This window comes from Octopus bimaculoides, chromosome 16 (assembly GCF_046866305.1).
Source record: "Octopus bimaculoides isolate indiv1 chromosome 16, ASM4686630v1, whole genome shotgun sequence".
NCBI classification, from domain to species: domain Eukaryota; kingdom Metazoa; phylum Mollusca; class Cephalopoda; order Octopoda; family Octopodidae; genus Octopus; species Octopus bimaculoides.
The window spans coordinates 6934049-6957290 of NC_142943.1; the positions used below are offsets into that span (position 1 = coordinate 6934049).

At 37.1% G+C, this 23242-nt stretch overlaps 2 protein-coding genes across 3 annotated transcripts in view; one reads left to right on the plus strand and one right to left on the minus strand.

Annotated features, from left to right (window-relative positions):
* LOC106874798 (uncharacterized) overlaps positions 1-23242 on the minus strand; it is a 123323-nt gene that overhangs the window by 22571 nt on the left and 77510 nt on the right. The window lies entirely within an intron of this gene.
* LOC149132263 (uncharacterized) lies at positions 104-19828 on the plus strand. Its single transcript, XM_089364055.1, has 7 exons — positions 104-401; positions 8227-8576; positions 10210-10419; positions 11638-11721; positions 13080-13539; positions 15025-15181; positions 15786-19828. The coding sequence occupies exons 2-7, from the start codon at positions 8319-8321 to the stop codon at positions 16009-16011; spliced, it is 1395 nt and encodes a 464-aa protein (XP_089220181.1). The 5' UTR covers positions 104-401; positions 8227-8318; the 3' UTR covers positions 16012-19828.

The following is a 23242-nucleotide window of genomic DNA, read 5'->3' on the forward strand; positions in this document are numbered from 1 at the left end:
TGTCAATATTCAGGAATATCCACACGTCGAATATATAATGCAATATAAACCTAATAAGAGTCATAACAAACACATACATGTATATGTATGTGCTTGTATGTTTATATGTATTTGTGAGTATGTATGTATGTAGTTGTTTGTATATTTGTTGTCTGTGTGTATATGTATGTATTTGTTTGTGTGTGTGTGTGTGTGCGTGCGCGGCTTAATTTACTCTTTAAACATGGCTGCCCCCATCCAGCTGTTTCCGTGTCTCGGTGTTGGCAAAATATTTATACTGTTGTTATAATAATAACAACAATAATTGCCATTACTTCCATAACCTTGTACCATACCGGCTTAACTTACCCTCTACGTTCAGCTAACACAAATCGACATTGTCATAAAATCCATTATTACAGGTATGGTCATTTCTTTATCTAAACTGTTTATATTACCACTTTGTTTCAAAAATCAATTATCGGCTTGTATTAATTGTGGCTTTATTTAGCTTAGACACGAAACCTGGACGTTAGAATAGATTCTTTAAAATTTTCCATTGGATTTCGCTGTATATTACTGGTTTCTATTTTATCGATCCCAGACGGATTTCACGTAGAATCGTAGAGGCGAAATTATATGATGTTCAAACCATTTAACTCCAACACCCGTGTCAGCTTGGAATAACGATTTCTAGCATAGGAACAAGGCCATGCAGTTTTTGTGAGGTGGGTTCATTTGGTCGTATTACATCAGCGGCACCGAAACTTGACTGGTACCTCATTTATCGGCCCCCGGACGTATGACGATCGATGTCGACTTTGGTAGGAGTTGAACTTGGGACGTCGAGAAACGAAACTAAACTGCTACGAGGGTACATGACAAGGACAAATTTCAAAGACGTTAAAGTTTTTACATTGATTCGAATATGAGAATGAGAAAACAGACATAAAAAAAAGTGGCAGCATTATTTTTAATATTATTATACAGAAATCCAAAACAATCTATTTGACATTTCCTTTCACTTTAAACCAACAATCATTTCCTAGCGAATCGGTTTCGATTCTTTATTGAATTAATTTCACTTCTCTTCGGTATCCTGACGTCACTAATGCCATTGGAAAAGGCATGAACGTCGCACTGTCTTATTTCATTAATTAAAAGAAATAAATATATAATTTATTTTATCTTTTCATACTTTCAAACTATGATATTACCACAATTATGTATGTCATATATAAAATAAATAGATAAGCAGTTAAGTCCTGTTCTCTGACGCCAGACCACAGTACATTCAGAGGGAAATAAGGGAATTGGAACTTCACTCTCCAATGATTACGCAATGTATATATATATATTTATATATATACGTGTCCGAGTGTGTGTGTATATGTATATAACAAAAGTAAAAGCAATTTGAATTTTTAAAAATTATCAATTTTATTTTTTTATAATTCTGTCTGATGACTGGTGGCATGTAATTGAAGCAATATTATTTTCCCTAGTCTTTGAACCTATCGTCTACGATTAAATGCGACCCCACCTCCATTGCTCCTTCTAATTTTTCCCTTTGTGCGCAGAAATTTGCTTGTGTGCAAATTTTGTTTTTCTGTGCGTGGTATGTGCACACCTTTGCGAGTAACCATCTTCAATTTCAAAAACTTCAATTTCATTTTGAAAAAGCATGTGCGCGCACATTTTTTCTTTGTGCGCTCGTTCTAAAACGTGTGCGCGCAGCTTTGAGAGAACTCTGGGGCCCCCTCCTTTCTGTATTCCTTCTACACAGACCAAGCAACTTTGAATTTAAACAGTGATGTGAATGAAATTATAATAGATTTGTTTACGGTCTTTAATGCTTATGTAACTACACTACAAGTTTATATTTGTATATCCCACGCCATTAATTAACATAGAAATATCTTAATTTAATTAACAATTCTTGTTAGTTATTATTAATTAGCATTTCAGCTCTAAGTTTAACTCACATGTTGGGGTCCCTAGTTGAAATATGCCCCCTACACCCACACACACCTCTGTGTTATTGTTTCTGCTGATGGTCATCCTGTCATTTCTGACCAAAAGCCATTCCATTATATAACGGCCACAATAAACATAATTCGAGACACTACACTTTTGAAATTTGATGTGAAACCGGTCAAGTGTATTCTTATATTTTAAAATGTAATTAAATTCTAATTAATTATGATATATTCTGTGCATTTTCAAGTTCATTTTTGCTATCCCTCTGGATTAATAACTATATAACTATATACATAAAGACAGAGCGTGTCTTTATTTTTAATGCGCCAAGTTGTGGTTTCAGAGAGATTTAGCTGCTCTTTCTAACTGTTTGAGCAACTATATAGAGGCTTTCTTCCTCGTTGGCTCCAGTACCAGATTTCACTCAGTCATATTTATTGAGAAAGACCTATGTTGTGAAATACCTGAGGTGTTGTGATTTCAGAGCGATTAAAGACCAACTCATTGGATCCAATGGGTACCAGTTAAATACTGAGGTCGATTTTATTAAATATCTCCCCTGCACGCTAAAAAAATGTGTGGCTTTGGCCCTCAATTATAATTTGGGGTTCATTAAAAAGAATTTCTTCATCGCTCCCCGCCGCCAAGAATATCTGACGGAGCCGGGAACCATGCGGTTGGAAACCACGAAGCAATGCGAGGAATTTGTTTGTTCGTTTATTTATTTTTTGTTTCCATCTAAATACGAGAAATAAAAAAACAAAAAACTTTCGCGAAAGAAACACAATGCAATTGAATAATAACAAAAAAGAAATACATTGTATTCCAATATAATACACGAATGGTTCCTTTTGCGTTGTTCGTTTCGGTTTAAATTATTCTGTGTGTGTTCTGCCGATTGTCTCCTGAAAAAGTAGATGTACATACCAGGAATATCTGTCTGTCTGTATGTATGTATGAACGAATGTGTGTATGTATTTGCTGTCTTAGAACCTCCCAAAACCAGACACCATTATCTAAGCATTGTTCAAGCCTAATTAGGTTACCTGTGAAGAAAATCAAACAATACCGAAGTAAGCGATCTTCACAAACTATGAAGTCACAAACATTTTCCAGTTTATATGAATGAAGAACCCAAAATAACGAGACTAAACTATTAAAAAAACTCACAATATGAGAAAGAGAGAGAGTGGGGGTTGGTAATACAAACAGGATAGATAGATAGGACTAAAAGAACATGAATTCATATTGATTTAATCGGCAGAAGTTACAAAGTCACTCAAGATTTTATATATCATTAGTAATAAATATTATATATAAAGGACGTTCCTGTTCGCCTATATATATATTATATATATAGGCGAATAGGAACGTTTTTAGTGATATTTTTGTAGCTTTAATGATAATAACGTATCTATCTATCTATCTATATATATATATATATATATATATAATATTATATTTATAAAATTGCGACATTGGGCGGTTTTCTTGACTGTAAAAATCCACTTTCACTTTCTCTGATTGCATCATTTAGCGATCAGTCGACGATTCTCCATATATATATATACTCATATAGACATACCGTGCATATGTAAATGTTTTTTGTGTAGAGTTATATATCAAAACAATTTAACATTTTAAAAACTTTTGGGCAACACTTCGATATTAGTACGACGTCATTGAACCACACAAACTTCCCGTATGACATGGAGGGCTAGACTGAAAAAGAGAGTGAATGACGCCTTCTCCTCGGTGACCGGTAATAAAGTCACAATTTTAGCTAAGACAAAAAAGTCACAATTAATTTATGATACAGAGAGCAATCCGACGCTATTTTCAATGAATTACATAACAGAAATTGACTGTATTCCTAATTTGTATCTATGTAGTGGTGGTGTTTTTTTTTAGTCTCAGCTCAGCCCAGGTCATGTAGCAAACCCTATGATCAAAGATGGTTCATGAGTGGATTTGGTAAACGGAAACTGAAAGAAGCCCGTCATATATATATATATATATATATATATATATATATATATATTTAAATGAATAATAATAATAAATGGAGCAAAATAAATAAAAGTTCCTTTGGAATTAAAGGAACTTTTATTTATATGTGTTTTGCTCCATTTATTATTATTATTCATATCTTCTCAAAATGTATCACTTTAACTTGGTATCTCTACCTGTAAAACGGCTGAGATATCTTGGTTTCTAGTGTAATTTTGCTACCTCTGGTAACTATTAACATATTTACATTATCAAAGGTTTTTTTAAAACTGAGATAATATTAATATATACATAAACTAATATATATATATATATATATATATATATATATATATATACATACATACATATGTGTGTGTCTGTGTTTGTTCCCCCCCCCCATCATTGCTTGACAACCAATGTTGGTGTGTTTACGTCCCTGTAACTTAGTGGTTCGGCAAAAGAGACCAATAGAATAAGTACTAGGCTCACAAAGAATAAGTCCTGGGGTCAATTTGTTTGACTAAAGGCAGTGCTCCAGCATGGCCGCAGTCAAATGACTGAAACAAATGAAAGTATATATACACACACCTTTTATTTCTTACTAGTTTCATTCAACCAAAGGCTGAGACCATGCTGGAGCACTGCCTTTCAGTGAGTTTTAGTTTCTGTAATGTTTCTGGTGAAGTAGTGAGTTGGATGGAGCTGCTCTTCTTCATGTCTCCTGTTATGATGTGGCTTCATCTGATATCTCAAGTACAAAATTTGTCCAGAAGCTCTTTGAAGACCTCCAACTACTCTTCACAAATCTCTGAGGTTGCTCGGCAGAATGTTGAATAATTGTAGATGTGTGGTGTTGAAAAACTCATCAGGCTTCCTTATTTGCATATTTCCCAGTGGAGTGATGAAGACACTTTGGAATTGTTTATTTAGCACTTCACTTATCCTCTACAATTACTGAGCTGCTTTTTTGGTCAAACAGTGTCTCTATTCTGTAGTGCACTTAACAGATCTTTTCACAAACTTGTAGGAGGCTTTAGGATTCATTTTATTATTCATATATATGTATACATAAAATGACCTAATCTTGGGTTAACTGTTTGTGTGTGTCAAAATGTTAATTTTTGGAATAATAATATACTGTTATTTGAGTGTCACTTAACATGTATGCATTTTATTTTAGCTTTAAGCATTACGTAACAATATACTAGTGGGATATTTTTCTGTTTCGTAAACCTGTTGAGTGCTTTTGAGTAAATACTTTGTGATATTGTTAGAAAATTTGTTTTCTCTGGGCCCATTGTATGTTGTCCCTAAAAACCCACATCATCATCATTTAACGTCTGCTTTCCATGCTGGCATGGGTTAAGCTAGAAGGCCACACCAAGTTCCAGTCTAATTTGGTATGGTTTCTACAGCTGGATGCCCTTCCTAATATCAACCACTCTGAGAGTGTAATGGGTGCTTTTTACGTGCCACCAGCATGGGTGCCATTTACCTGACACTTTGCAATGGCCACAACTATGATTTCACTAGGTGTGACAAGTCTTCTCAAGCACAGCATATCACCAACTGTCTTGGCTACTTGTCGTTGCCTCTGTGAGGCCCATTAAAAAAATCATGCTTCACCACCTCATCCCATGTCTCCCTGAGTTTACCTCTTCCACTGGTTCCCTCCACAGTTAGAGATTGTCCTCATCCATATGCATCACATGACCACATACCTTCCTTATTTTAAAATTTGTAATTCCTTCTGCCACTACAGAAAAAAAATTTCTTAAAGTGAAAAACAAAGGATCTTGCAAGATAGTTGTAAACGAGTGTCACCAACATACAAATGTTGTCCTTCATACAGGTAAGGGTTGGTGACAGGAAGAACCTCTGGCTCTAGAAAATCTGCTTCAATAAACTTCGTCCAGTAAATGCAAACCTGGAAAAGCTGACATTAAGATTGGAATTATGTCTCTTCACATGACATGAAATGTATAAATACACAGTGGTATTTATTGTAAAAGCGATAACCATTTGGCCATGCCTGCATCCACTATAACTCACAGGTCAGTAATAAAAACAAAGGGGACGTAGACATGAAAAGCTTAACCAAGGCTTTGCATCATCAATAAACCCAACTCTGTCATACATCTGCCCCCAACAGAGCTCACCATCGCTGCACATCATTATGCAAATATTTCAATGGCTTCAGTCACATGAAGTAAAGCACTGCCTTTGAGTTTTGTTAGGGGGCTTTTAAGATTAATGGGAGGAAGATTTCCTTCTTTTTTTATGCAGTTGCCCTCTCTAACAGTTTCAAGAAATAAAATCCTGACCATTTCTTGATAGAACAGTTATAATTAGTTTCTGTAGAATAAAGAAAATTTCAGCATTATCTCTGAGGTTCACATTGAATATTTAGATCAATGTATGGCACTTGTCCCTCCCCCTCTCTCACGGTCTGTCTGTCTGTCTCTCTCCATTAGTTTCTCTGGAATAGAATAAAGAAAAATTTAGTGATATTTCTGGTTTTCACCAAATATTTGAGTGGTTGGCATTAGGAAGGGCATACAGCTGTAGAAACTCTGCCAAATTTAGATTGGAGCCTGGTGTTGCCATCCGGTTTCACCAGTCCTCAGTCAAATCGTCCAACCCATGCTAGCATGGAAAGCGGACGTTAAACGATGATGATGATATATGGCACTTATTACTTCTCTCGTTTTCTCTCTCTCTCTCCCCCTCTGTCTGTCCATCTGTCTGTTTCTCTCCCTCTCTCTCTGCTCATCTGTGTCCATCTATCTGTTTTTCTCTCTCTTTCTGTCTATCTTCCTCTCTCTTTCTGTCTCTCTATCTCTCTCTCTGCTTCCTTGTCTTCCTTTCTCATTCTCTCATGGCATTTCTGCAACTTGCTTATTTACCACTAAAGTGTTAAACCAAGGTCAACCAAACAGCCAGATTGTATTTCAAATTTTACCAAAATTCCAAGTAAAATAAATGACGGATGTATTCAAGGAAAGTCGGTAAATTACCAAACTTGTCAGAGTCGGACAAAATGCCTTGTGGTATTTCCTTGCTGCTCTTTACATTCTGAGTTCAAATCATGTGGAAATCAACTCTACGTTCTGTCTTTCTAGGAAGAGACAAGATTCAATACTAGTCAAGTACCGATTGGTTTACTATTACAATAAACTGTTGTTGTTATAAATAGAATTACAAGAGAAGACGAAACCTAAACTTGGCTGTTTGAAGTAATATGTGCATTAATTTATGGCTCTTGTTCTTTATCTCTCTCTCTCTCTCTTTCTCCCTCCCTCTCTTTCTTTCTCTCTCTCTCCCTTTTTGTCTCTTTGTCTCTCTCTCTCTCCCTTTTTGTCTCTTTCTTTCTTTTTGTCTCTCGTTCTTTCTCTCTCTTTTTGTCTCTCTCTCCTTTTCTCTCTCTCTCTCTTTTTGTCTCTCTCATGTTTCAAGGAGCCCCTACACAAAAAAAAATTATACACCATATTTTTCTATCATAGTTCACGTGGTAAATGTTATATATATATATATATATATATATATATATATATATATATATATTATAATCATGAAATTAGTATTAGCTTATCTCACTCTTTCTTGCGGAACCCCTAGGAACCTTTTATGGAACCCCAGTTGAGAAACACTGGGTTAGAGTGTCAGGCTTACAATCATGAGGTTGTGAGTTTGATTCCTGGGCCTGGCTATTTGTTGTTCTTGAGCAAAACACTTTGTCTCATGTCACTCCAGTCCACTCAGCTGTAGATATGTGTTACAATGTCACTGGTGCCAAGCTGTATCAGCCTTTGCTTTCCCCTTGGTCAACATTGGTGGCACAGGGAGAAGAGTCTGGTATGCATGGGGGATTGCTGGTTTTCCACAAACAACCTTGCCTGGACTTGTACCGCACAAGGGAACTTTCTAGGTGCAATCCCATGGTCGTTTGCGATTGAAGGGGGTCTTTATTTTTTTTCTATGTTCAAACAGGCCAGATCTGGCCTCTCATAACCATCCTACAATGTCATTCTATAAATAAACAATCACACCATTGAAATTTTGAAGGTACAAAATAATACACAATTAATTAAAAAAAACCAATGTAAATAAATAAAGGGTTTAGGAGAAAAATATAAGGTGTATAAGAGAGAATACAAAGGGTGGGAGTGTGAAAGGAAAGCAACAGAGATAGGGGACAAAGAATAATGCAGTGAATGGAGAAAAGGGGGTGGATTTCCAATGTTTTTAAAATTATATTTTTGTCTTTTATTGCAGATTGCCTCACCATTGTACCTTTCAGTGAACTCTACAGTTTTACTGGTTTACTGACACACAGACAGACAGTTTGACAGATTCAGCTTATCAAAATGATGAGAGAAATCGTAAAGAACCTTGCTGTAATGATGTCCACGATGGTGGCTGTCCCTTACACAATAGCTATATTGTGTAATCTGCTGTACGGCTGGCCCCTATCACGGCAACGCTTAAAAGATTCTCTTAGTCTGAAAAAGGTTTTTGCCTTGAATTACGCAGTTTGGCAACAGATGAAGCTCTTCAAATATTTCACCCTCTACGTTCGACTGAAATTCTTTTATAAATATTCTCACTCTTCTTGGGTAATAAAGGTAAGTGGCTTCATTATTAATTACTATGAAAATATAAATTGTCATTAAAAACCATAAAACAAAGAAATCTCTTTGTTGTTTCAAGGAGTCCTTTAAGAATCAGAACTTAGTTCTGGCTTTAAGCCATGAATTGGGTGAGAGTTATGACTTGGGCTAGCTAGAATATTAAATTGAGGCCGGGGTATTTTCGGAAGATTTGGTGCTTATTCCCAGCATCTAAGTTGTCTGAGATATATATATATGAAGTGAACTGGCCAAATATATATTACATACATGTATAAAATATATATACAATAAGTGAGTACACATACATATACACATACACAGCACATACATACTTGCACACACACACATGTATATATATGTGTGTGTGTGTGTGTGTGTGTATGTATGTATGTGTTGAAATACAGCACCGTCTTCAGTTGCAAAAATGCAGATTTTCAACCGACAGGATATTCTGTTATAATTTTTAGTAAATATTTCATCAGAGCTAGAGAAGGAAAGAATTCCATGGTGCTCTTAATGTAATAGAATAAGCTTAAAGAGAAACCACTACAATTTTGGAATGGCAGAAGTGGAAACAAAGTAGGTGGGGGTCATGAGATTGGTCATGACATACATAGATGACTACCATCCGTGTAGCATCTCTTATATTCCTTCCCATGACTTTCATCTCTTATGCTCCTGCCGTAAGGCTTCCCTTTCACACACACACAGATGTTTACCTTTCATAGTTATACAGGGCAGATGAACAACACTGTATCTCAACTAAGAATGTCAGTTGCTGTGGTTGCAATTGTACAAAACACATCTTACAGAACATAACACAGTGACTTCCCTTGTTGCATAAAATCATTTATGCAACAAAAATCTAATTGAATATTAGCTTAGTGCACAAAAGAAAATTAATTGCACCTAATACCTTATAAGAAAACGGTTTATTCATGTCCCAAGGTTAGGCAAATTTCATAGAGTGAGGCAATTTAGGCTTTAACGTTAGGCAAATTGGGACATGAATATACAGAATAGAGAAATGAAGTTTTTTTAATAGCAATTTTTATGACTTTCTCATCATTATTATTACAAGACATGGTAGGAAATTAATTTTCCACCATACTCTTTTACTCTTACACTTTTACTTGTTTCAGTCATTTGACTGCGGCCATGCTGGAGCACCACCTTTAGTCGAGCAAATCGACCCCAGGACTTATTCTTTGTAAGCCTAGTACTTATTCTATCGGTCTCTTTTGCTGAACCGCTAAGTTACGGGGAGACAAACACACCACCATCGGTTGTCAAGCGATGTCGGGGGGACAAACATATACACACACATACATATATACAACGGGCTTCTTTCAGTTTCCGTCTACCAAATCCACTCACAAGGCTTTGGTCGGCTCGAGGCTATAGTAGAAGACACTTGCCCAAGGTGCCACGCAGTGGTACTGAACCCGGAACCATGTGGTTGGTAAGCAAGCTACTTACCACACAGCCACTACTGCGCCTCCATGTGTAATATTTTTTTAGAAAAATTTATGGGGTGGTGGTACAAAAGGAAGTCTTTCCTTACTGTTATCCATTACCTTTTTTTTTTTTGACCCTTTCTAATTAACTAAATCTCTTAATCTTGCAGAATCTCACATATGGACGCAATGATAAACAGCTTGATGTATATTTACCAGTCGGTGCCTATAAGGAAGACAGCTTAAAACCAGTTTTAATCTATGTGTTTGGAGAAGGCTGGAGCACAGGAGACAAGAACATGTGTGGCTTAGTGTGTTCTCAGATTGCCGACCAAGTTGACGCTGTTGTCTGCTGCCCTAACTATTCCCTTTACCCACAGGTAAGAAAATATAAACACTTGTAGCGTGGAAGCTATTTATAAGCCATTTAAAAATACACAAAATCCGTTAGATTCACTTCATTTAAATGTTGAAGTGAATCTAACGGTTTTTGTGTGTTTTTAAATGGTTTATAAATACCTTCCACACTGCAATTGTTTCTGTTTCAACACATGATCTCAGATCAAGCCACATGCTATGCAAGTACATCTCCATAATAAGAAAATATAGTTTTAAAAAAATTCTCTTTTTTATATATTTTTTATATTTCATTTTTATTTTATTCTTTTACTTGTTTCAGTCATTTGACTGTGGCCATGCTGGAGCACTGCCTCAAAGGGTTTTAGTCGAACAAATCAACTCCAGGACTTATTTTTTTAAAGCTTTGTATTTATATAGAAGCAGACACTTGCCAAAGGTGCCACACAGTGGGACTGAACCTGGAACCATGTGGTTGGGAAGCAAGCTTCTTACCACACAGCCACACCTGTTATTTGTTTTAAGTTCAAACCTCTTCTGCTTTGAGAAGAGCCATGGAGTCTTCTGCTGCCAATATGTTGCCAACAACTTGGTCAATTCACCACTAAACCTTCCCTGGTCTGTGTAATCTGTTGCTAGATTTAGCATCTCCAAAAATTGATCCTTGGATGCCATTAGCAGAGCTCTTTACTCTGTTGCAGCCATTCAAGTCAGGTTTTTGTTTTGAAGAAATCTTCCTCCTTTTCTTCCAATAATAGTCTTGGACATTGTTTTCTCTCCCTCAAGAAAATGTACAAAAAAATGTAAGGAACTGAGAGGGGTTTGTTGCTGAGAGTTTAGTTCTGACGAAATATAATTTCTTTCACTGAACTCTGAAAAAAAACCCCCAAAAGAACTGGCACTTTGTCAGTTACAATGACGAAGGTTCCAGTGATCCAATTAAATAACGGGGAATGATTTCATAGAATCTTTGTCATTGATGTGTGACTTGTAACAAAGTGCACCAAAAACCCCTCACATTCACCATTCTTGATAAAAACTTCAACAACAAATGCACATTCTGCACCAATCTAAACCATGATGGTAACTGCAAAGAACATGATAAAACCTTTGCTACATGAAGATTCCATTATTACCTGCTTAACTTCATTAGTGCCACACCAATAGCTTTATCAAATATGGAACATTTTTCTGCCGCTGCTTGTATATTAATATATTAATTCTGTTGTTGTTGTTGATAGGGTTGTGCAGACGACATGGTACAGGACGTGGTCGATGCCATCAGTTGGATACACAACTATATTCACAAATATGGTGGGAATAAGGTAAGATCTTCTTTGAAATGTGTATTTGTTGATTAGTTGGGTTACTTTTGGGAGTTTTAACCTTTTCGATTTTGTTATCTTTTATTTTTTTATTTTACTTATTTCAGTCATTAGATTGGAGCTACAAGCTACAGTAGCATCCACCCTTAAGGGTTAGCCACATTTAAGTGGCAAATATACTTCACTGTAAATAACATTATAATAAATTGATAGTGTCCCCCAATCCACTGCCTTCCTTCTAACGCCTCCTATTTCTGTATGGCCCCCTCCACCCCCTTAGACACCAGCGCCCACCTGGATCCTCACAACACTCACCGGGTGGTGATAGCGTCCACTAACAGAACCTATGATCTAAACTCAAAACTCAAGAGGCTGAATAACCTCCCTTGTATTTGTATCCTAGATTATCTCCCTTGTATTCTGTTCCCTCCAGTTCTGTCCTCATCTACAAAATGTTTGGACACCGATGTGATTGTGGGATTAAAGAGTTTGAGCCCACCACATGAGCCCTTAGGCAAGTATCTTCGCTCGTAGCTGCGGGTTGACCAAAGGTTTGGGAGTGAAATTTGGTAGATGGAAACCATGGGAGCATTTTGGAGTTGTTTTAGTGGTGGTGTGGTGATAGTGTTGTAGTTAATGTTGTAGTTGTGTTCTATGCAGTTGTTGTTGTAGTGGTGTTGGAGTGCCATTGTGGTTAGTACTGAAGTCTAGTCATGCTGTGTTTTGGTGTTCTGGTAGTTGGGATTGTAGTGGGATTGTGTTTGTATGGTTAGTGTTGTTGAAGTGGTGGACTTGAGGTGCTGTTGTAGTGGTAGTGTTGAAGTAGTATTGTAGTAGTGGTTAGTGGTGATGTTGTAGTAGTTGGTATTGCTACAATTATAGATCATACCTCTATCATATTTACTCACTATTTAAAACTTGTTACATCAACTAAGATTTATAACAGAGACACTATGACAAACCAAAGCAGGCTCCATTGACCCTCACACACCTTCATATTAATGAGGTTTCCCTGTCTCTCTGATTTTTTCTCTCTCATGTTCTCTGTCTTTCCCTAACATTCTCTCTCTCTCTCTCTCTCTCTCTCTCTGACATTCTGTGTGTGTGTGTGTGTGTGTGTGTATATGTCTTCTCCCTCCTTTCTCTCTCTCTCTTTATCTCCCTCTTCTCTCTCCTTGACCTGCAGCCATTCATGTTGACCATCATCCACCACAGTCTCTCAACAGTTACGGGTGGCAATCCACCCTGTATTTTCTACCCTGGATAAACTTAAACTTATGTAAACCAAAATTCCACAAAAGCTAATATTTCTTTTTGTGTTTTTTTCTTTCTTATTTTTTAATATCTTATTAATTTAGGAAAAAATCATCCTGATTGGTCACTCTTGTGGCGCTCACCTGTGTGTAATGGCCATTTTGGAACTTCTCCATGTAGAATTAAGGCTTGGGCGCCAAGGCATTTCTCCACTGGACGACCTCAGTACAGACACTACTACACAGTCTGAGACCAGGCCATTAGCTTTGGGTGCAGCAAATGAAGAGAACCAAGATTCTGCTTCAACCGAGACATTCTCCGCATCATCGCAATCAAAAAACGTTAACGAGATAAACCATGAACCGATGGACATCGACACGCCGGAAAGTGAAGATGAAGTCGCTGGAAGCGTAGCCGGCTTCCGTAAAACTGCGACACACTTTCTAGATGTGGAAGGTGATGAAGAAGCTTCTGATAACGATTCTGTTGTCACTGTTCGGCCAAAAGAATTTGATAGTGGCCCCAGTTTACATGACATGTGTAAATCTATCAAAGCTGTCATAGGTAAGAAACCATCAATTCCTTGTTTTTTTTATTGTTTATATCATCACCATTACCATCATCATCATCATCATCATTTCCTTCATCGGCATCATTGCGATTAGTCACCACTTTCATCTATTCTTTTCTCCATTTTAATAGTTGGATTGAATGTTTAGCAAGGTGAGAGACAATAGGAGTAGTGTGAAAAGGAAAGATGAGTTTTAAGGGTTTGGATGATGGAGAGTGGGGGAAAAAGTGGATTTTTTGCAGGAGTGGAGGTCATTGTCATTGATATACAGAATGTAGAGAATTCTCCAGAACATTAGGCCATTGGTTCCATGAATAGATCACAGTCATTTTTTTTTTTTGGAGATATCTGGGGGATCCTTTAGAGGTGCCTAGTACAGTTTAGGGGTGTCTGGTGCTGTTTGGGTGCACCTGGTGCCATTCTTGTTGAATATACATAAGGATGGTGGTATTGCAGAATCTTTGGAGCATCAGACAAAATGCCTTGCAATATTTCTTTTGGTTCTGTATGTTCAATTCCTATCCCATCAAGGTCAACTTTGCCCTTCATTGGGGTCGACAGAATAAAGTACCAGTCAAGTACCAGCATCAGTGTCATCAACTAATCCATTGCTCCTCAAAATTACCAACTCTATGCATAAACGGTTATTCTTGGGTTGGTAGATTAAGTACCAGTGAAATGCTGGGGGTTGATGTAATCGACAAGTCTCCTCCCCCAAAATTTCAGGCTGTGTGCCTATAGTAGAAAGGATTATTACCTCCACCTTCACTAAGGCAGAGGTATTGTTTTCAGTTGTGTTTGTTTGTTTGTCTATGGACAAGATATCTCAAGAACCGCTGGATGGATTCGGATGAAACTTTCAGAGATGTTTGGCCTCATGATTGGCACGAACTGATTAGATTTTGGGATCAATCCAGTACCGGACAAGGATTCTGGATTATGTTTCCTCTTTGTTTTACTTAATTTTTGAGAGCGGTTGGGTTCATTTTTAGTATTCTCGTTTGTGAGAGCAGTTGAGTTTATTTCAGATATTCTCATTTTAAAAATCTTCTCCGTCTAATTATTGAGAGGACGTTGGTGTTGCCTTGGCAGAGGTTTGCGCTCTCTGAGTGCTCTTGTTATTATTAAGGTGTCAAGCTGGCAGAATCATTAGCATGCCGGGTGAAATGCTTAGTAGTATTTCGTCTGCTGTTACGTTCTGAGTTCAAATTCTGCCGAGGTCAACTTTGCCTTTCATCCTTTCGGGGTCGATTAAATAAGTACCAGTTATGCACTGGGATCGATGTAATCGACTTAATCCCTTCTCCTAATTTTGGGGCCTTGTGCTTCCAGCAGAAAGGATTATTATTGTTGTTGTTGTTGTTATTATTACTATTATTATTATTGCTATTATTATTGTTGTTGTTGTTATTACTATTATTATTATTGTTGTTGTTCTTCTTATTATTATTATTGAGCATTGCTTACTCCCACTTCAGGTCTGGCTGGTGTGTACAACATAAAAGACCAGCATGAACATGAGAAACAACGAGGTTTAGAAGATCTAAGCTGTATCCAGAAATGTATGTACGGAGAAGATCACTTCAGTCGCTTTTCTCCGACGATTATCATAGAAAGCTTGAAGAAAAATATCAAGTAAGTGGATCCGCTCAATCCTATGCCATACTTCTCATCTAAACCCTTTCGTCTTCTCCACTGTCAATGTTGTGACATCCTGACAAACGGTCAACCTCTATCAGGTTAACCACCAGGGTGGCTCTTCCATTTTCCACCCCCGGACCCCACAAAAAATACATTTTGCCTACAGCAGACCCAAAAGTGGTGCTCCTCTAAAAGTGCCACCTGGGGTGGACCGCCCCTACTAACAATGCTAGTAGTTATAGGTCAACTGGATCAATGCTGACAATTTTTTTGACAAGTCCTTTAACCCCTTGGGGGTCGTTGGGGAGCTGAGCACATCCCTCTCCAGGCTAAACTCATTTTTACCAGCTGAGTGGACTGGAGCAATGTGACATGAAGTGTTTTGCTCAAGAACACAACACATCACCCGGTCCAGGAATTGAAACCACAATCTTACAATCATGAATCCAACACTCTGACCACCAAACCACGTGCCTCCATGATCAACACTGACCTAAGGTCAAAATTTGTTCTCTCGTTTTTGTTATATTTTTGTTTTCTTTATTGGCATTTATTTGTTTTTAATTTGTTGTTTTTACATTTTTTTTTTCCCTTTCAGATTACCGAAAATGGTTCTTTTGCATGGCACTGAAGACCAGGTTGTACCAATGTCGTCCAGCACGAAATTTGGTGAAGCACTCAGCAACATCTTCGCCGATGTCACTGTCCGAGTTATTCCGTTCTGTGACCACTACAACATTTTTGCCGACCTCATGTCTCCAGAGAGACAGTTACACGATGTGGTTATGAGCATAGTCTTAGAAACGGCCAGAAGGTTCTTCTGAAGGAAGCATCTTGCCATCAGGCTCTGTAGAAACTGCTACACATTTCTTCAAAAAAAAAAAAAAAAATCTTCTTTCTTTCTTTCCATTCCTTCTTTCTTTCTATTTCAACTTCTCTCTTTTCTTCTTCTTTCTTTTTTTCCATCTTCATCTTTAATTTCTGTTATTTATTTCCATGCTTAACTATCGATAGAAAAGGCATGAATGCCACAGCTTCCTATTTTCCTACACCTTCCCTTCTCCCCCCACAAATAATTGCCAGTACTTCATGCTTTTATTTGTAAAATATATTTCTTATTGTACTGTAGAGCAGGAGGTCAAGTCCACAGTCCAAAGGAGCCAGTTTCAATCCCCAGGTTTGAAGCTAATTCACTTTTGCTTATTTCACTAATGCCCTTGGTGGTGGTGGTGGTGGTGGTGGCGGTGAGGCTGGAGAGCAAGAGAGAAGGCATGAACGCTGCACAATCTACCTCTCCCCACCTCCTGTCTTGTTCCCGCCCCCTCTTAATTTCGTGGCCTTGTGCAGATAAGCAAGAAAACTATCGTTATTGATATTATATATCTATCTGGTATGCACCACAGAACTAGACACAAGTTTTCTGGCACTAGTTCACTTTTCAATATCACTTGATGCAAAAATCACTTCATTCAGTTTCGTTGCTAATGCTTTTGGGGCGATGAGAAAGGCATGAACGTCACAAATTCACCTCCCACTCCGTTTCAAAACAAAACTATACAACCCTTGTGTAACCCTCTTTTCCAAAGTCAAAAGTGAATATAAAATATATTGTAACTTTTTCCCATTTCCAACAGTTAATGCTTTTGGGGATGGGAAAGAGACGAACAACACAAATTCATGTTTTGTCCCTTCTTGAAAACAAAAACTATATTACCTCGGTGTGACCCTACTTCGCGAAGCCGAAAAGAAGGGAACGTTCAATGTAACGATTTTTATGTTCTTTCCCATTGCCAAACGTTAATGCTTTTGAGAATGGGAAAGGTTTGAACAACACAAATCCACCCTTTCTTCCCTGAAAACAAAGTGTATGATGACCTTTGTGTGGCCCTACTTCCCGAAGCCACAAATGGAAAAGGTTAAAAATTAATTTTTTTTTTGAATTGTTATTAGTGAGAAAGAGGAAGAGAGAGAGACACATCAAGAGTTTCCTCCCTTTATGTGTTACAAATGAGGTAGGAGTCTCTCTTTTTCTCTTTCTTTCTGTCTGTTTCTCTCTTTCTCTCTCTCTCTCTCTCTCAAAAGACGAACATGCAAAAAATATGTTCAAGGTTAAACAAAACGAGACGGAAGAATGCTCTGACGATAGCTCCAGGCTATTTTTGTTTGTTTGTTTTCTACTTTTAAATGATCTGTCAATGTTGTTATTGATGTTGTTGTTGTTAGAGAAGTAATTGAGTAGCCTTTATTCTTCTTCAACATCGTTATTATTATTATCATTATTATTATTATTATTATTGACGTGCTGGCAGAATCGTTAGCACGCCAGGCAAAATGCATAGCGGCATTTCGTCCATCTTTACGATCTGAGTTCAAATTCCGACAAAATCCACTTTGCCTTTCATCCTTTCGAGGTCGATAAAATAAGTACCAGTGAAACACTGGGGTTGCTGTAATCGACTAGTGCCCGTCCCCGACTAAAAAACAATTTTTCTGGCCTTGTGCTTATAGCAGAAAGGATTATTATTATTATTATTATTATTATTATTATTATTATTGGTGAGCTGGCGGAATCGTTAACACGCCGGGCGAAATTCTTCATGGCATTTCGTCTGCCTTTATGTTCTGAGTTCAAATTCCGCCGAAGTCAACTTTGCCTTTCATCCTTTCAGGGTCGATAAATCAAGTACTAGTGAAACACGGGGGGGGGGGGGGTCAATGTAATCGGCTAACCCCTTTCCCAAAAATTTCAGGCTGTGTGCCTATAGCAGAAAGGATTATTATTATTATTATTATTATTATTATTGGCGAGCTGGCAGAATTGTTAGCACACCAGGCAAAATGCTTTAATGGCCTTCTTTCATCCGTCTTTACATTCTGGGTTCAAATCTTATCGAGGTCGTCTTTGCTTTCAGTCCCTCTGGGGGTCGATAAAATAAAATATCGATCAAGTACTGGAGTTGATTTAATCGACCACTCACTCTCCGTAAACGTGTGTCCTTGTATCTATGTAAGAAATCCTAATCGTAAATTATTCTGGAATATGTTTGGAAATAATTCCTAGAATATTATCTGAGTTATTTGTAAATTCTTAGAGGGGCGAATAGGCTGGTAAACTTCCCTGTTATTTGAATCCTGTGAAGGGAGGTGGGTAATCAGCAAAGCCATAACAACAACAAGATTATATATGTTTGTGTGTCTACGTGTAAAAATTATATCTGGCTGAATTCATACAATGTTTGTTATTGTATCATTATGTAGAAGTGTGTGTGTGTGTGTGTTATTCTATGCTGACATAGGTTGAACAGGAATGTACTTCAGGCAGGCTTTTACAGCTAGGTGCTCTTGCTGTTGCCAACCCTAATCTGTTTTTCAAGTGAAGGATGTGTGTGTAAAAAGCACCCATGCTGGTGCCACATAAAATGCACCCTCTACACTCTTTGAAGTGGTTGGCATTGGAAAGGGTATCCAGCCATAGAAACCATGCCAAGACTAACAGTTGGACAAACCCTGGGCAGCTCTCTAGCTTGCCAGTTCCTGTCAAATCATCCAACTCATGCCAACATGGAAAATGGAAACTTGAATTCCTGGTCAACTCAAATTTTACAATATGTTTATTTAACTCCCAAGAGTACTGTGTCAACCCTCCATTGTTATTCACAAACTAGTTTTAATTTAATTACCTTATTTTAACATGTGTATGTATGTATGTAATGTATGTATAATGTATGCGTGTATATTTAAATATGTAAGTGTGTGAGTTTGAGATTGTTAAGTAACAAACAGCAACAAGCATTAAATAATGGTAGGACACAATGCTGTTTAAGGAGTCAAATATATTATAGAAAAGTAGGTGACTAACTTTGTTTTATCTGTCTCAAGGCTTGTATGAACATAGATGCAAGCATGCATACATATGTACGTATGTACTTATGTACATTCATACATACATACATACAAGCATGCACACATGCATGGATACATACATACAAGCATACATACATACATACATACATACAGGCTGGCATACACGCAAGCATACATACATACATCGTCGTTTAACGTCCGCTTTCCATGCTAGCATGGGCTGGACGATTTGACTGAGGACTGGTGGACCAGGAGGCGTACCAGGCTCCAATCTGATTTGGCAGAGTTTCTACACCTGGATGCCCTTCCTAACGCCAACCACTCCGAGAGTGTAATGGGTGCTTTTACGTGCCACCAGCACGAGGGCCAATCCAGCGGGTACTGGCGACAGCCACGCTCGAAATGGTGTATTTTACATGTCACCTGCACAGGAGCCAGTCCATACATAAATGCAAGTATGCTTACACACATACAAGCATACTATATATACATATACATGTTGATGCAGTCCACTGGCTCATAAGATCCTGTCTAACTGTCCAACCTATGTCAGCATGGCAGACATTAAATGATGATTCTGTGTGTGTGTGTGTGTGTGTGTGTGTGTGTGCACATTTGTCAGTTGTTGATATTTCTCATCAGTTCGTAAATATGTCTGAGACTTCCTGTGTTTTCGTTTTTTTAAAAATTATTTATGTCATTATTGTGTTTGTTGTCATTGCCACATCTGGAGCTTTTTATCAAATAAATACCAGTTATATACTGGGGTTAATCACATCCAACTTATACTCTCTTCTCTACAAATGTTGCCCACACTACATGGTTGACAGAAACCATTCTTCTTCTTCTTCTAATTATTAAGGCAGTGAGCTGGCAGAAACATTAGCATGCCAGGCAAAATGCTTACTGGCAATTTGTCCATCTTCACGTTGTAAGTTCAAATTCCACTGAAGTTGACTTTACCTTTCATCCTTTTGGGGTTGATAAAATAAGTACCAGTTGAGTACTGGGGTTCAATGAAAGCCTTGTGCCTAAAGTATAAAGGATTGTTATTGTTATCAGTCTTGTAAGCTGGCAGAATAGTTACTGTTGGAAAACTGCTTTGACAGGATTTGAACTCAGAATGTAAAAAATTGTACCAAAAACTGCAAAGTATTTTTTCTGATACTTCAATGATTCTGCCAAGCCACTGTGGGATTTGAACTCACAAAGCATGGAGCTGAAACAATCTATGTACAAGGCCATCAATTTTGCAGGCGGTGGGTTAACTGATGACATCAACCCAATACATGACCGGTACTTTATTTTATTGACCCTCAAGGGATGAAGAGCAAAACGACCTCATTGAGGTTTGAACTCAGAACATACAGGGTTACATAACAAATATTCCTCACTCCAGAACAATTCCACAGACTTTGAGCCCCTTCAATACTCATTTATTTTGCTGAATTTTGCTATGGCCTTCATCAAGGTATGTAACTCTGCTCTGCTCAGTTTTAACTGGTCGACAATCTGGTTCTACTTTGACTTTGCAGTTAAGTAAATTAAATGATTAACAGTTGGAAATGTATGAAACCTATCTCTGCATTTCGCGCTGCTAATCTGATAACTCTAAAGTACAATACACAGAAATTCTCCCCAACAAAAACCATTCCAAAACTCACTATTATGGATATATAGATCTGAAATAATAGCATAATAATATATACTTTTAAAAATTTTTCTTCAATATTCTAGAAGAAAAATGCTTTTCAAATAAATGCAGATATTGCTGTGTGGTTAAGAAGCACGTTTCGTAACTACATGGTTTCAGGTTCAGTCCCACTACACGACGCCTTGGTCAAGCGTTTTTCACTATAGTTCTGGGCTGTAGTGGAAGCTCACTTCATATATATAAATGTGTCTGTGTGTTTATAACTGCTTGACAACCAGTGTTGGTTTGTTTATATCCCCAAAACTTAGCAGTTTGGTAAAAGAAACTGAAAGCATAAGTACCAGACTTTAAACTGAGGTCAACTTGTCTGACTAAAAAAAAAAAAACCCTCAAAGCAGTGCCCCAGCTTGACCGTAGTCCAGTGACTGAAACAAATAAAAAATTGAACATGACCATCATGCTTTTCTTCTTACCCAAATTTTCACCCCCACCACCATTTTTTTTTCTTATTTCTTTCCTTTTTCTCTCTTTGTTTTATTCTGCTTTCTTCTGTTCTTTTTTTTGCTTGTTTGTCTTTTTAAAATTTTATTTAATTTGCAAATTCCTGAGAGAAGAATGGCTCACCTTATTATTTCTATATTCATATTGAATTATAAATTTCTAGTTTTGGACTTCAGCAAACAGAACCTAAGGAATCAATAGTTGTTCCATCCCACCCTTGATGTTACCAAACTGCTGGCACTGTTTACTATGAAGTGTGTGCCTGTGCATGCGTGTGTATATAATATATATATATATGTATGTATATGTGTATGTATGTTTGTGTGTGTGTGTGTATGTATGTATGTATTTGTTTGTGTGTATGTATGTATTTGTGTAAGTGTATGTATGTATTTGTGTAAGTGTATATGTGTTTGTATATGTGTGTGTGTGTATATATGTATTTGTGTATATGTGTGTTTACTTGCGTATATGTGTGTGTGTGTTTGTATATATTATATATATATTTATATATGTATGTATTTATGTTTGTGTGTGTATATGTATGTTTCCAACCCATGCCAGCATGGAAAGCGGACGTTAAACGATGACGACGATGATGATGCCATATACGGATGTAAGTATATGCGTGATTGCATATGTTTGCATTTATACTTGTATGTGTGTGTGAATGTGTATAGAAATGAGCATAAAATGATGATGATGTATGTATATGTGTGTGTGTGTGTGCATGTAAGAAGTTTGCTTCCCAACCACATGGTCCTGGGTTCATGTGGTTCATGTGGCACCTTGGGTGAGTGTCCTTTGTAGCCTTGTGGCAACTTAAACCTTGCGAGCAGATTTGGTAGACGGAAACTTAGAGGTATGTGTGTGTTTTGCCTTTGTGTTTGTCCCTCACCACCGCCTGACAACCAGTGTTGGTGTGTTTATGTTCCTATAACATAGCAGTTCAGCAAAAACTGACCAATAGAATGAGTACCAGGCTTAAAATATAAGGCCTGGGGTCAAGTTCTTCAAGGCAGTGCCCCAGCATGGCCACGGTCTAATAACTGAAACAAGTAGAAAGGTACACACACACACATATATATACATATATATATATATATATATATATATATATATATACACACATACACATATATATATATATATATATACACATATATATATATACACATATATATATATATATATATATATATATATATATATATATACACATACACACACACACAAATTAATATGTGTGTATGTATATATACATTCATATATACAAATACAAACACAATGCTTTCATATTTGATATTTTTCTTGAGGAATTTTGTTTTTTGTAATGTCTTTCTCTCTCCCCCCACTCTCTCTCCTGCCAAATTTATATCTTCTCGAATTGTTATTATTGCTGTAATATATTATATTATACTACAATGTATTTGTGTTGTGTTGCATTGTCTTGTCTTTTCATTGTAGCAACTGTGGTATTTGAAATGTCCACACCTAGCTCTTACCAAACCAATAACAATGTGTGTGACAGTAGAAAGAAGCAGTTTAACTTACGCTAATGACCAACATAAATTAACATATTTAATTAGCAATGTGGTTTCAGATGCACTGGATTGGTCAGCTGTTTTTCACGGGGAACATCTCACTCCATTGCAATTTATTCCTCTGTCTCTCAGGACTATGTTACTAAAAGTAATTTTCTATGTATCTTCAGTACAGTATATATATATATATATATATATATATATATATATATAGTTTTCATGTGAAGTTATTGATACATACACACTTGTAGAATTACTAACTGAAATTCTGATATATATCTCCCATTCAATACACATGCACACATACACACATATGTAAATATTTGTTCTTGTGTCAAGTTTATAATAAATGTCATTTTACATTAAGCTTCAGGTTAGCTCAATACCTTTTCATTTTCCATGCTAGCATGGGTTCAGGCAGAGAACTATTTGGGACAGGATTTTGCAGACTGGTGCTCTTCCTGTTGCAAATCCTTTTTTGTTTTCGAAGAG

Coding starts and splice junctions, on each gene's coding strand:
- LOC149132263 (XM_089364055.1), top strand. CDS start 8,319: ATGATGAGAGAAATCGTAAAGAACCTTGCTGTAATGATGTCCACGATG. Junction 8,577..10,209: donor ACTCTTCTTGGGTAATAAAG/GTAAGTGGCTTC, acceptor TTAATCTTGCAG/AATCTCACATATGGACGCAA. Junction 10,420..11,637: donor ACTATTCCCTTTACCCACAG/GTAAGAAAATAT, acceptor TGTTGTTGATAG/GGTTGTGCAGACGACATGGT.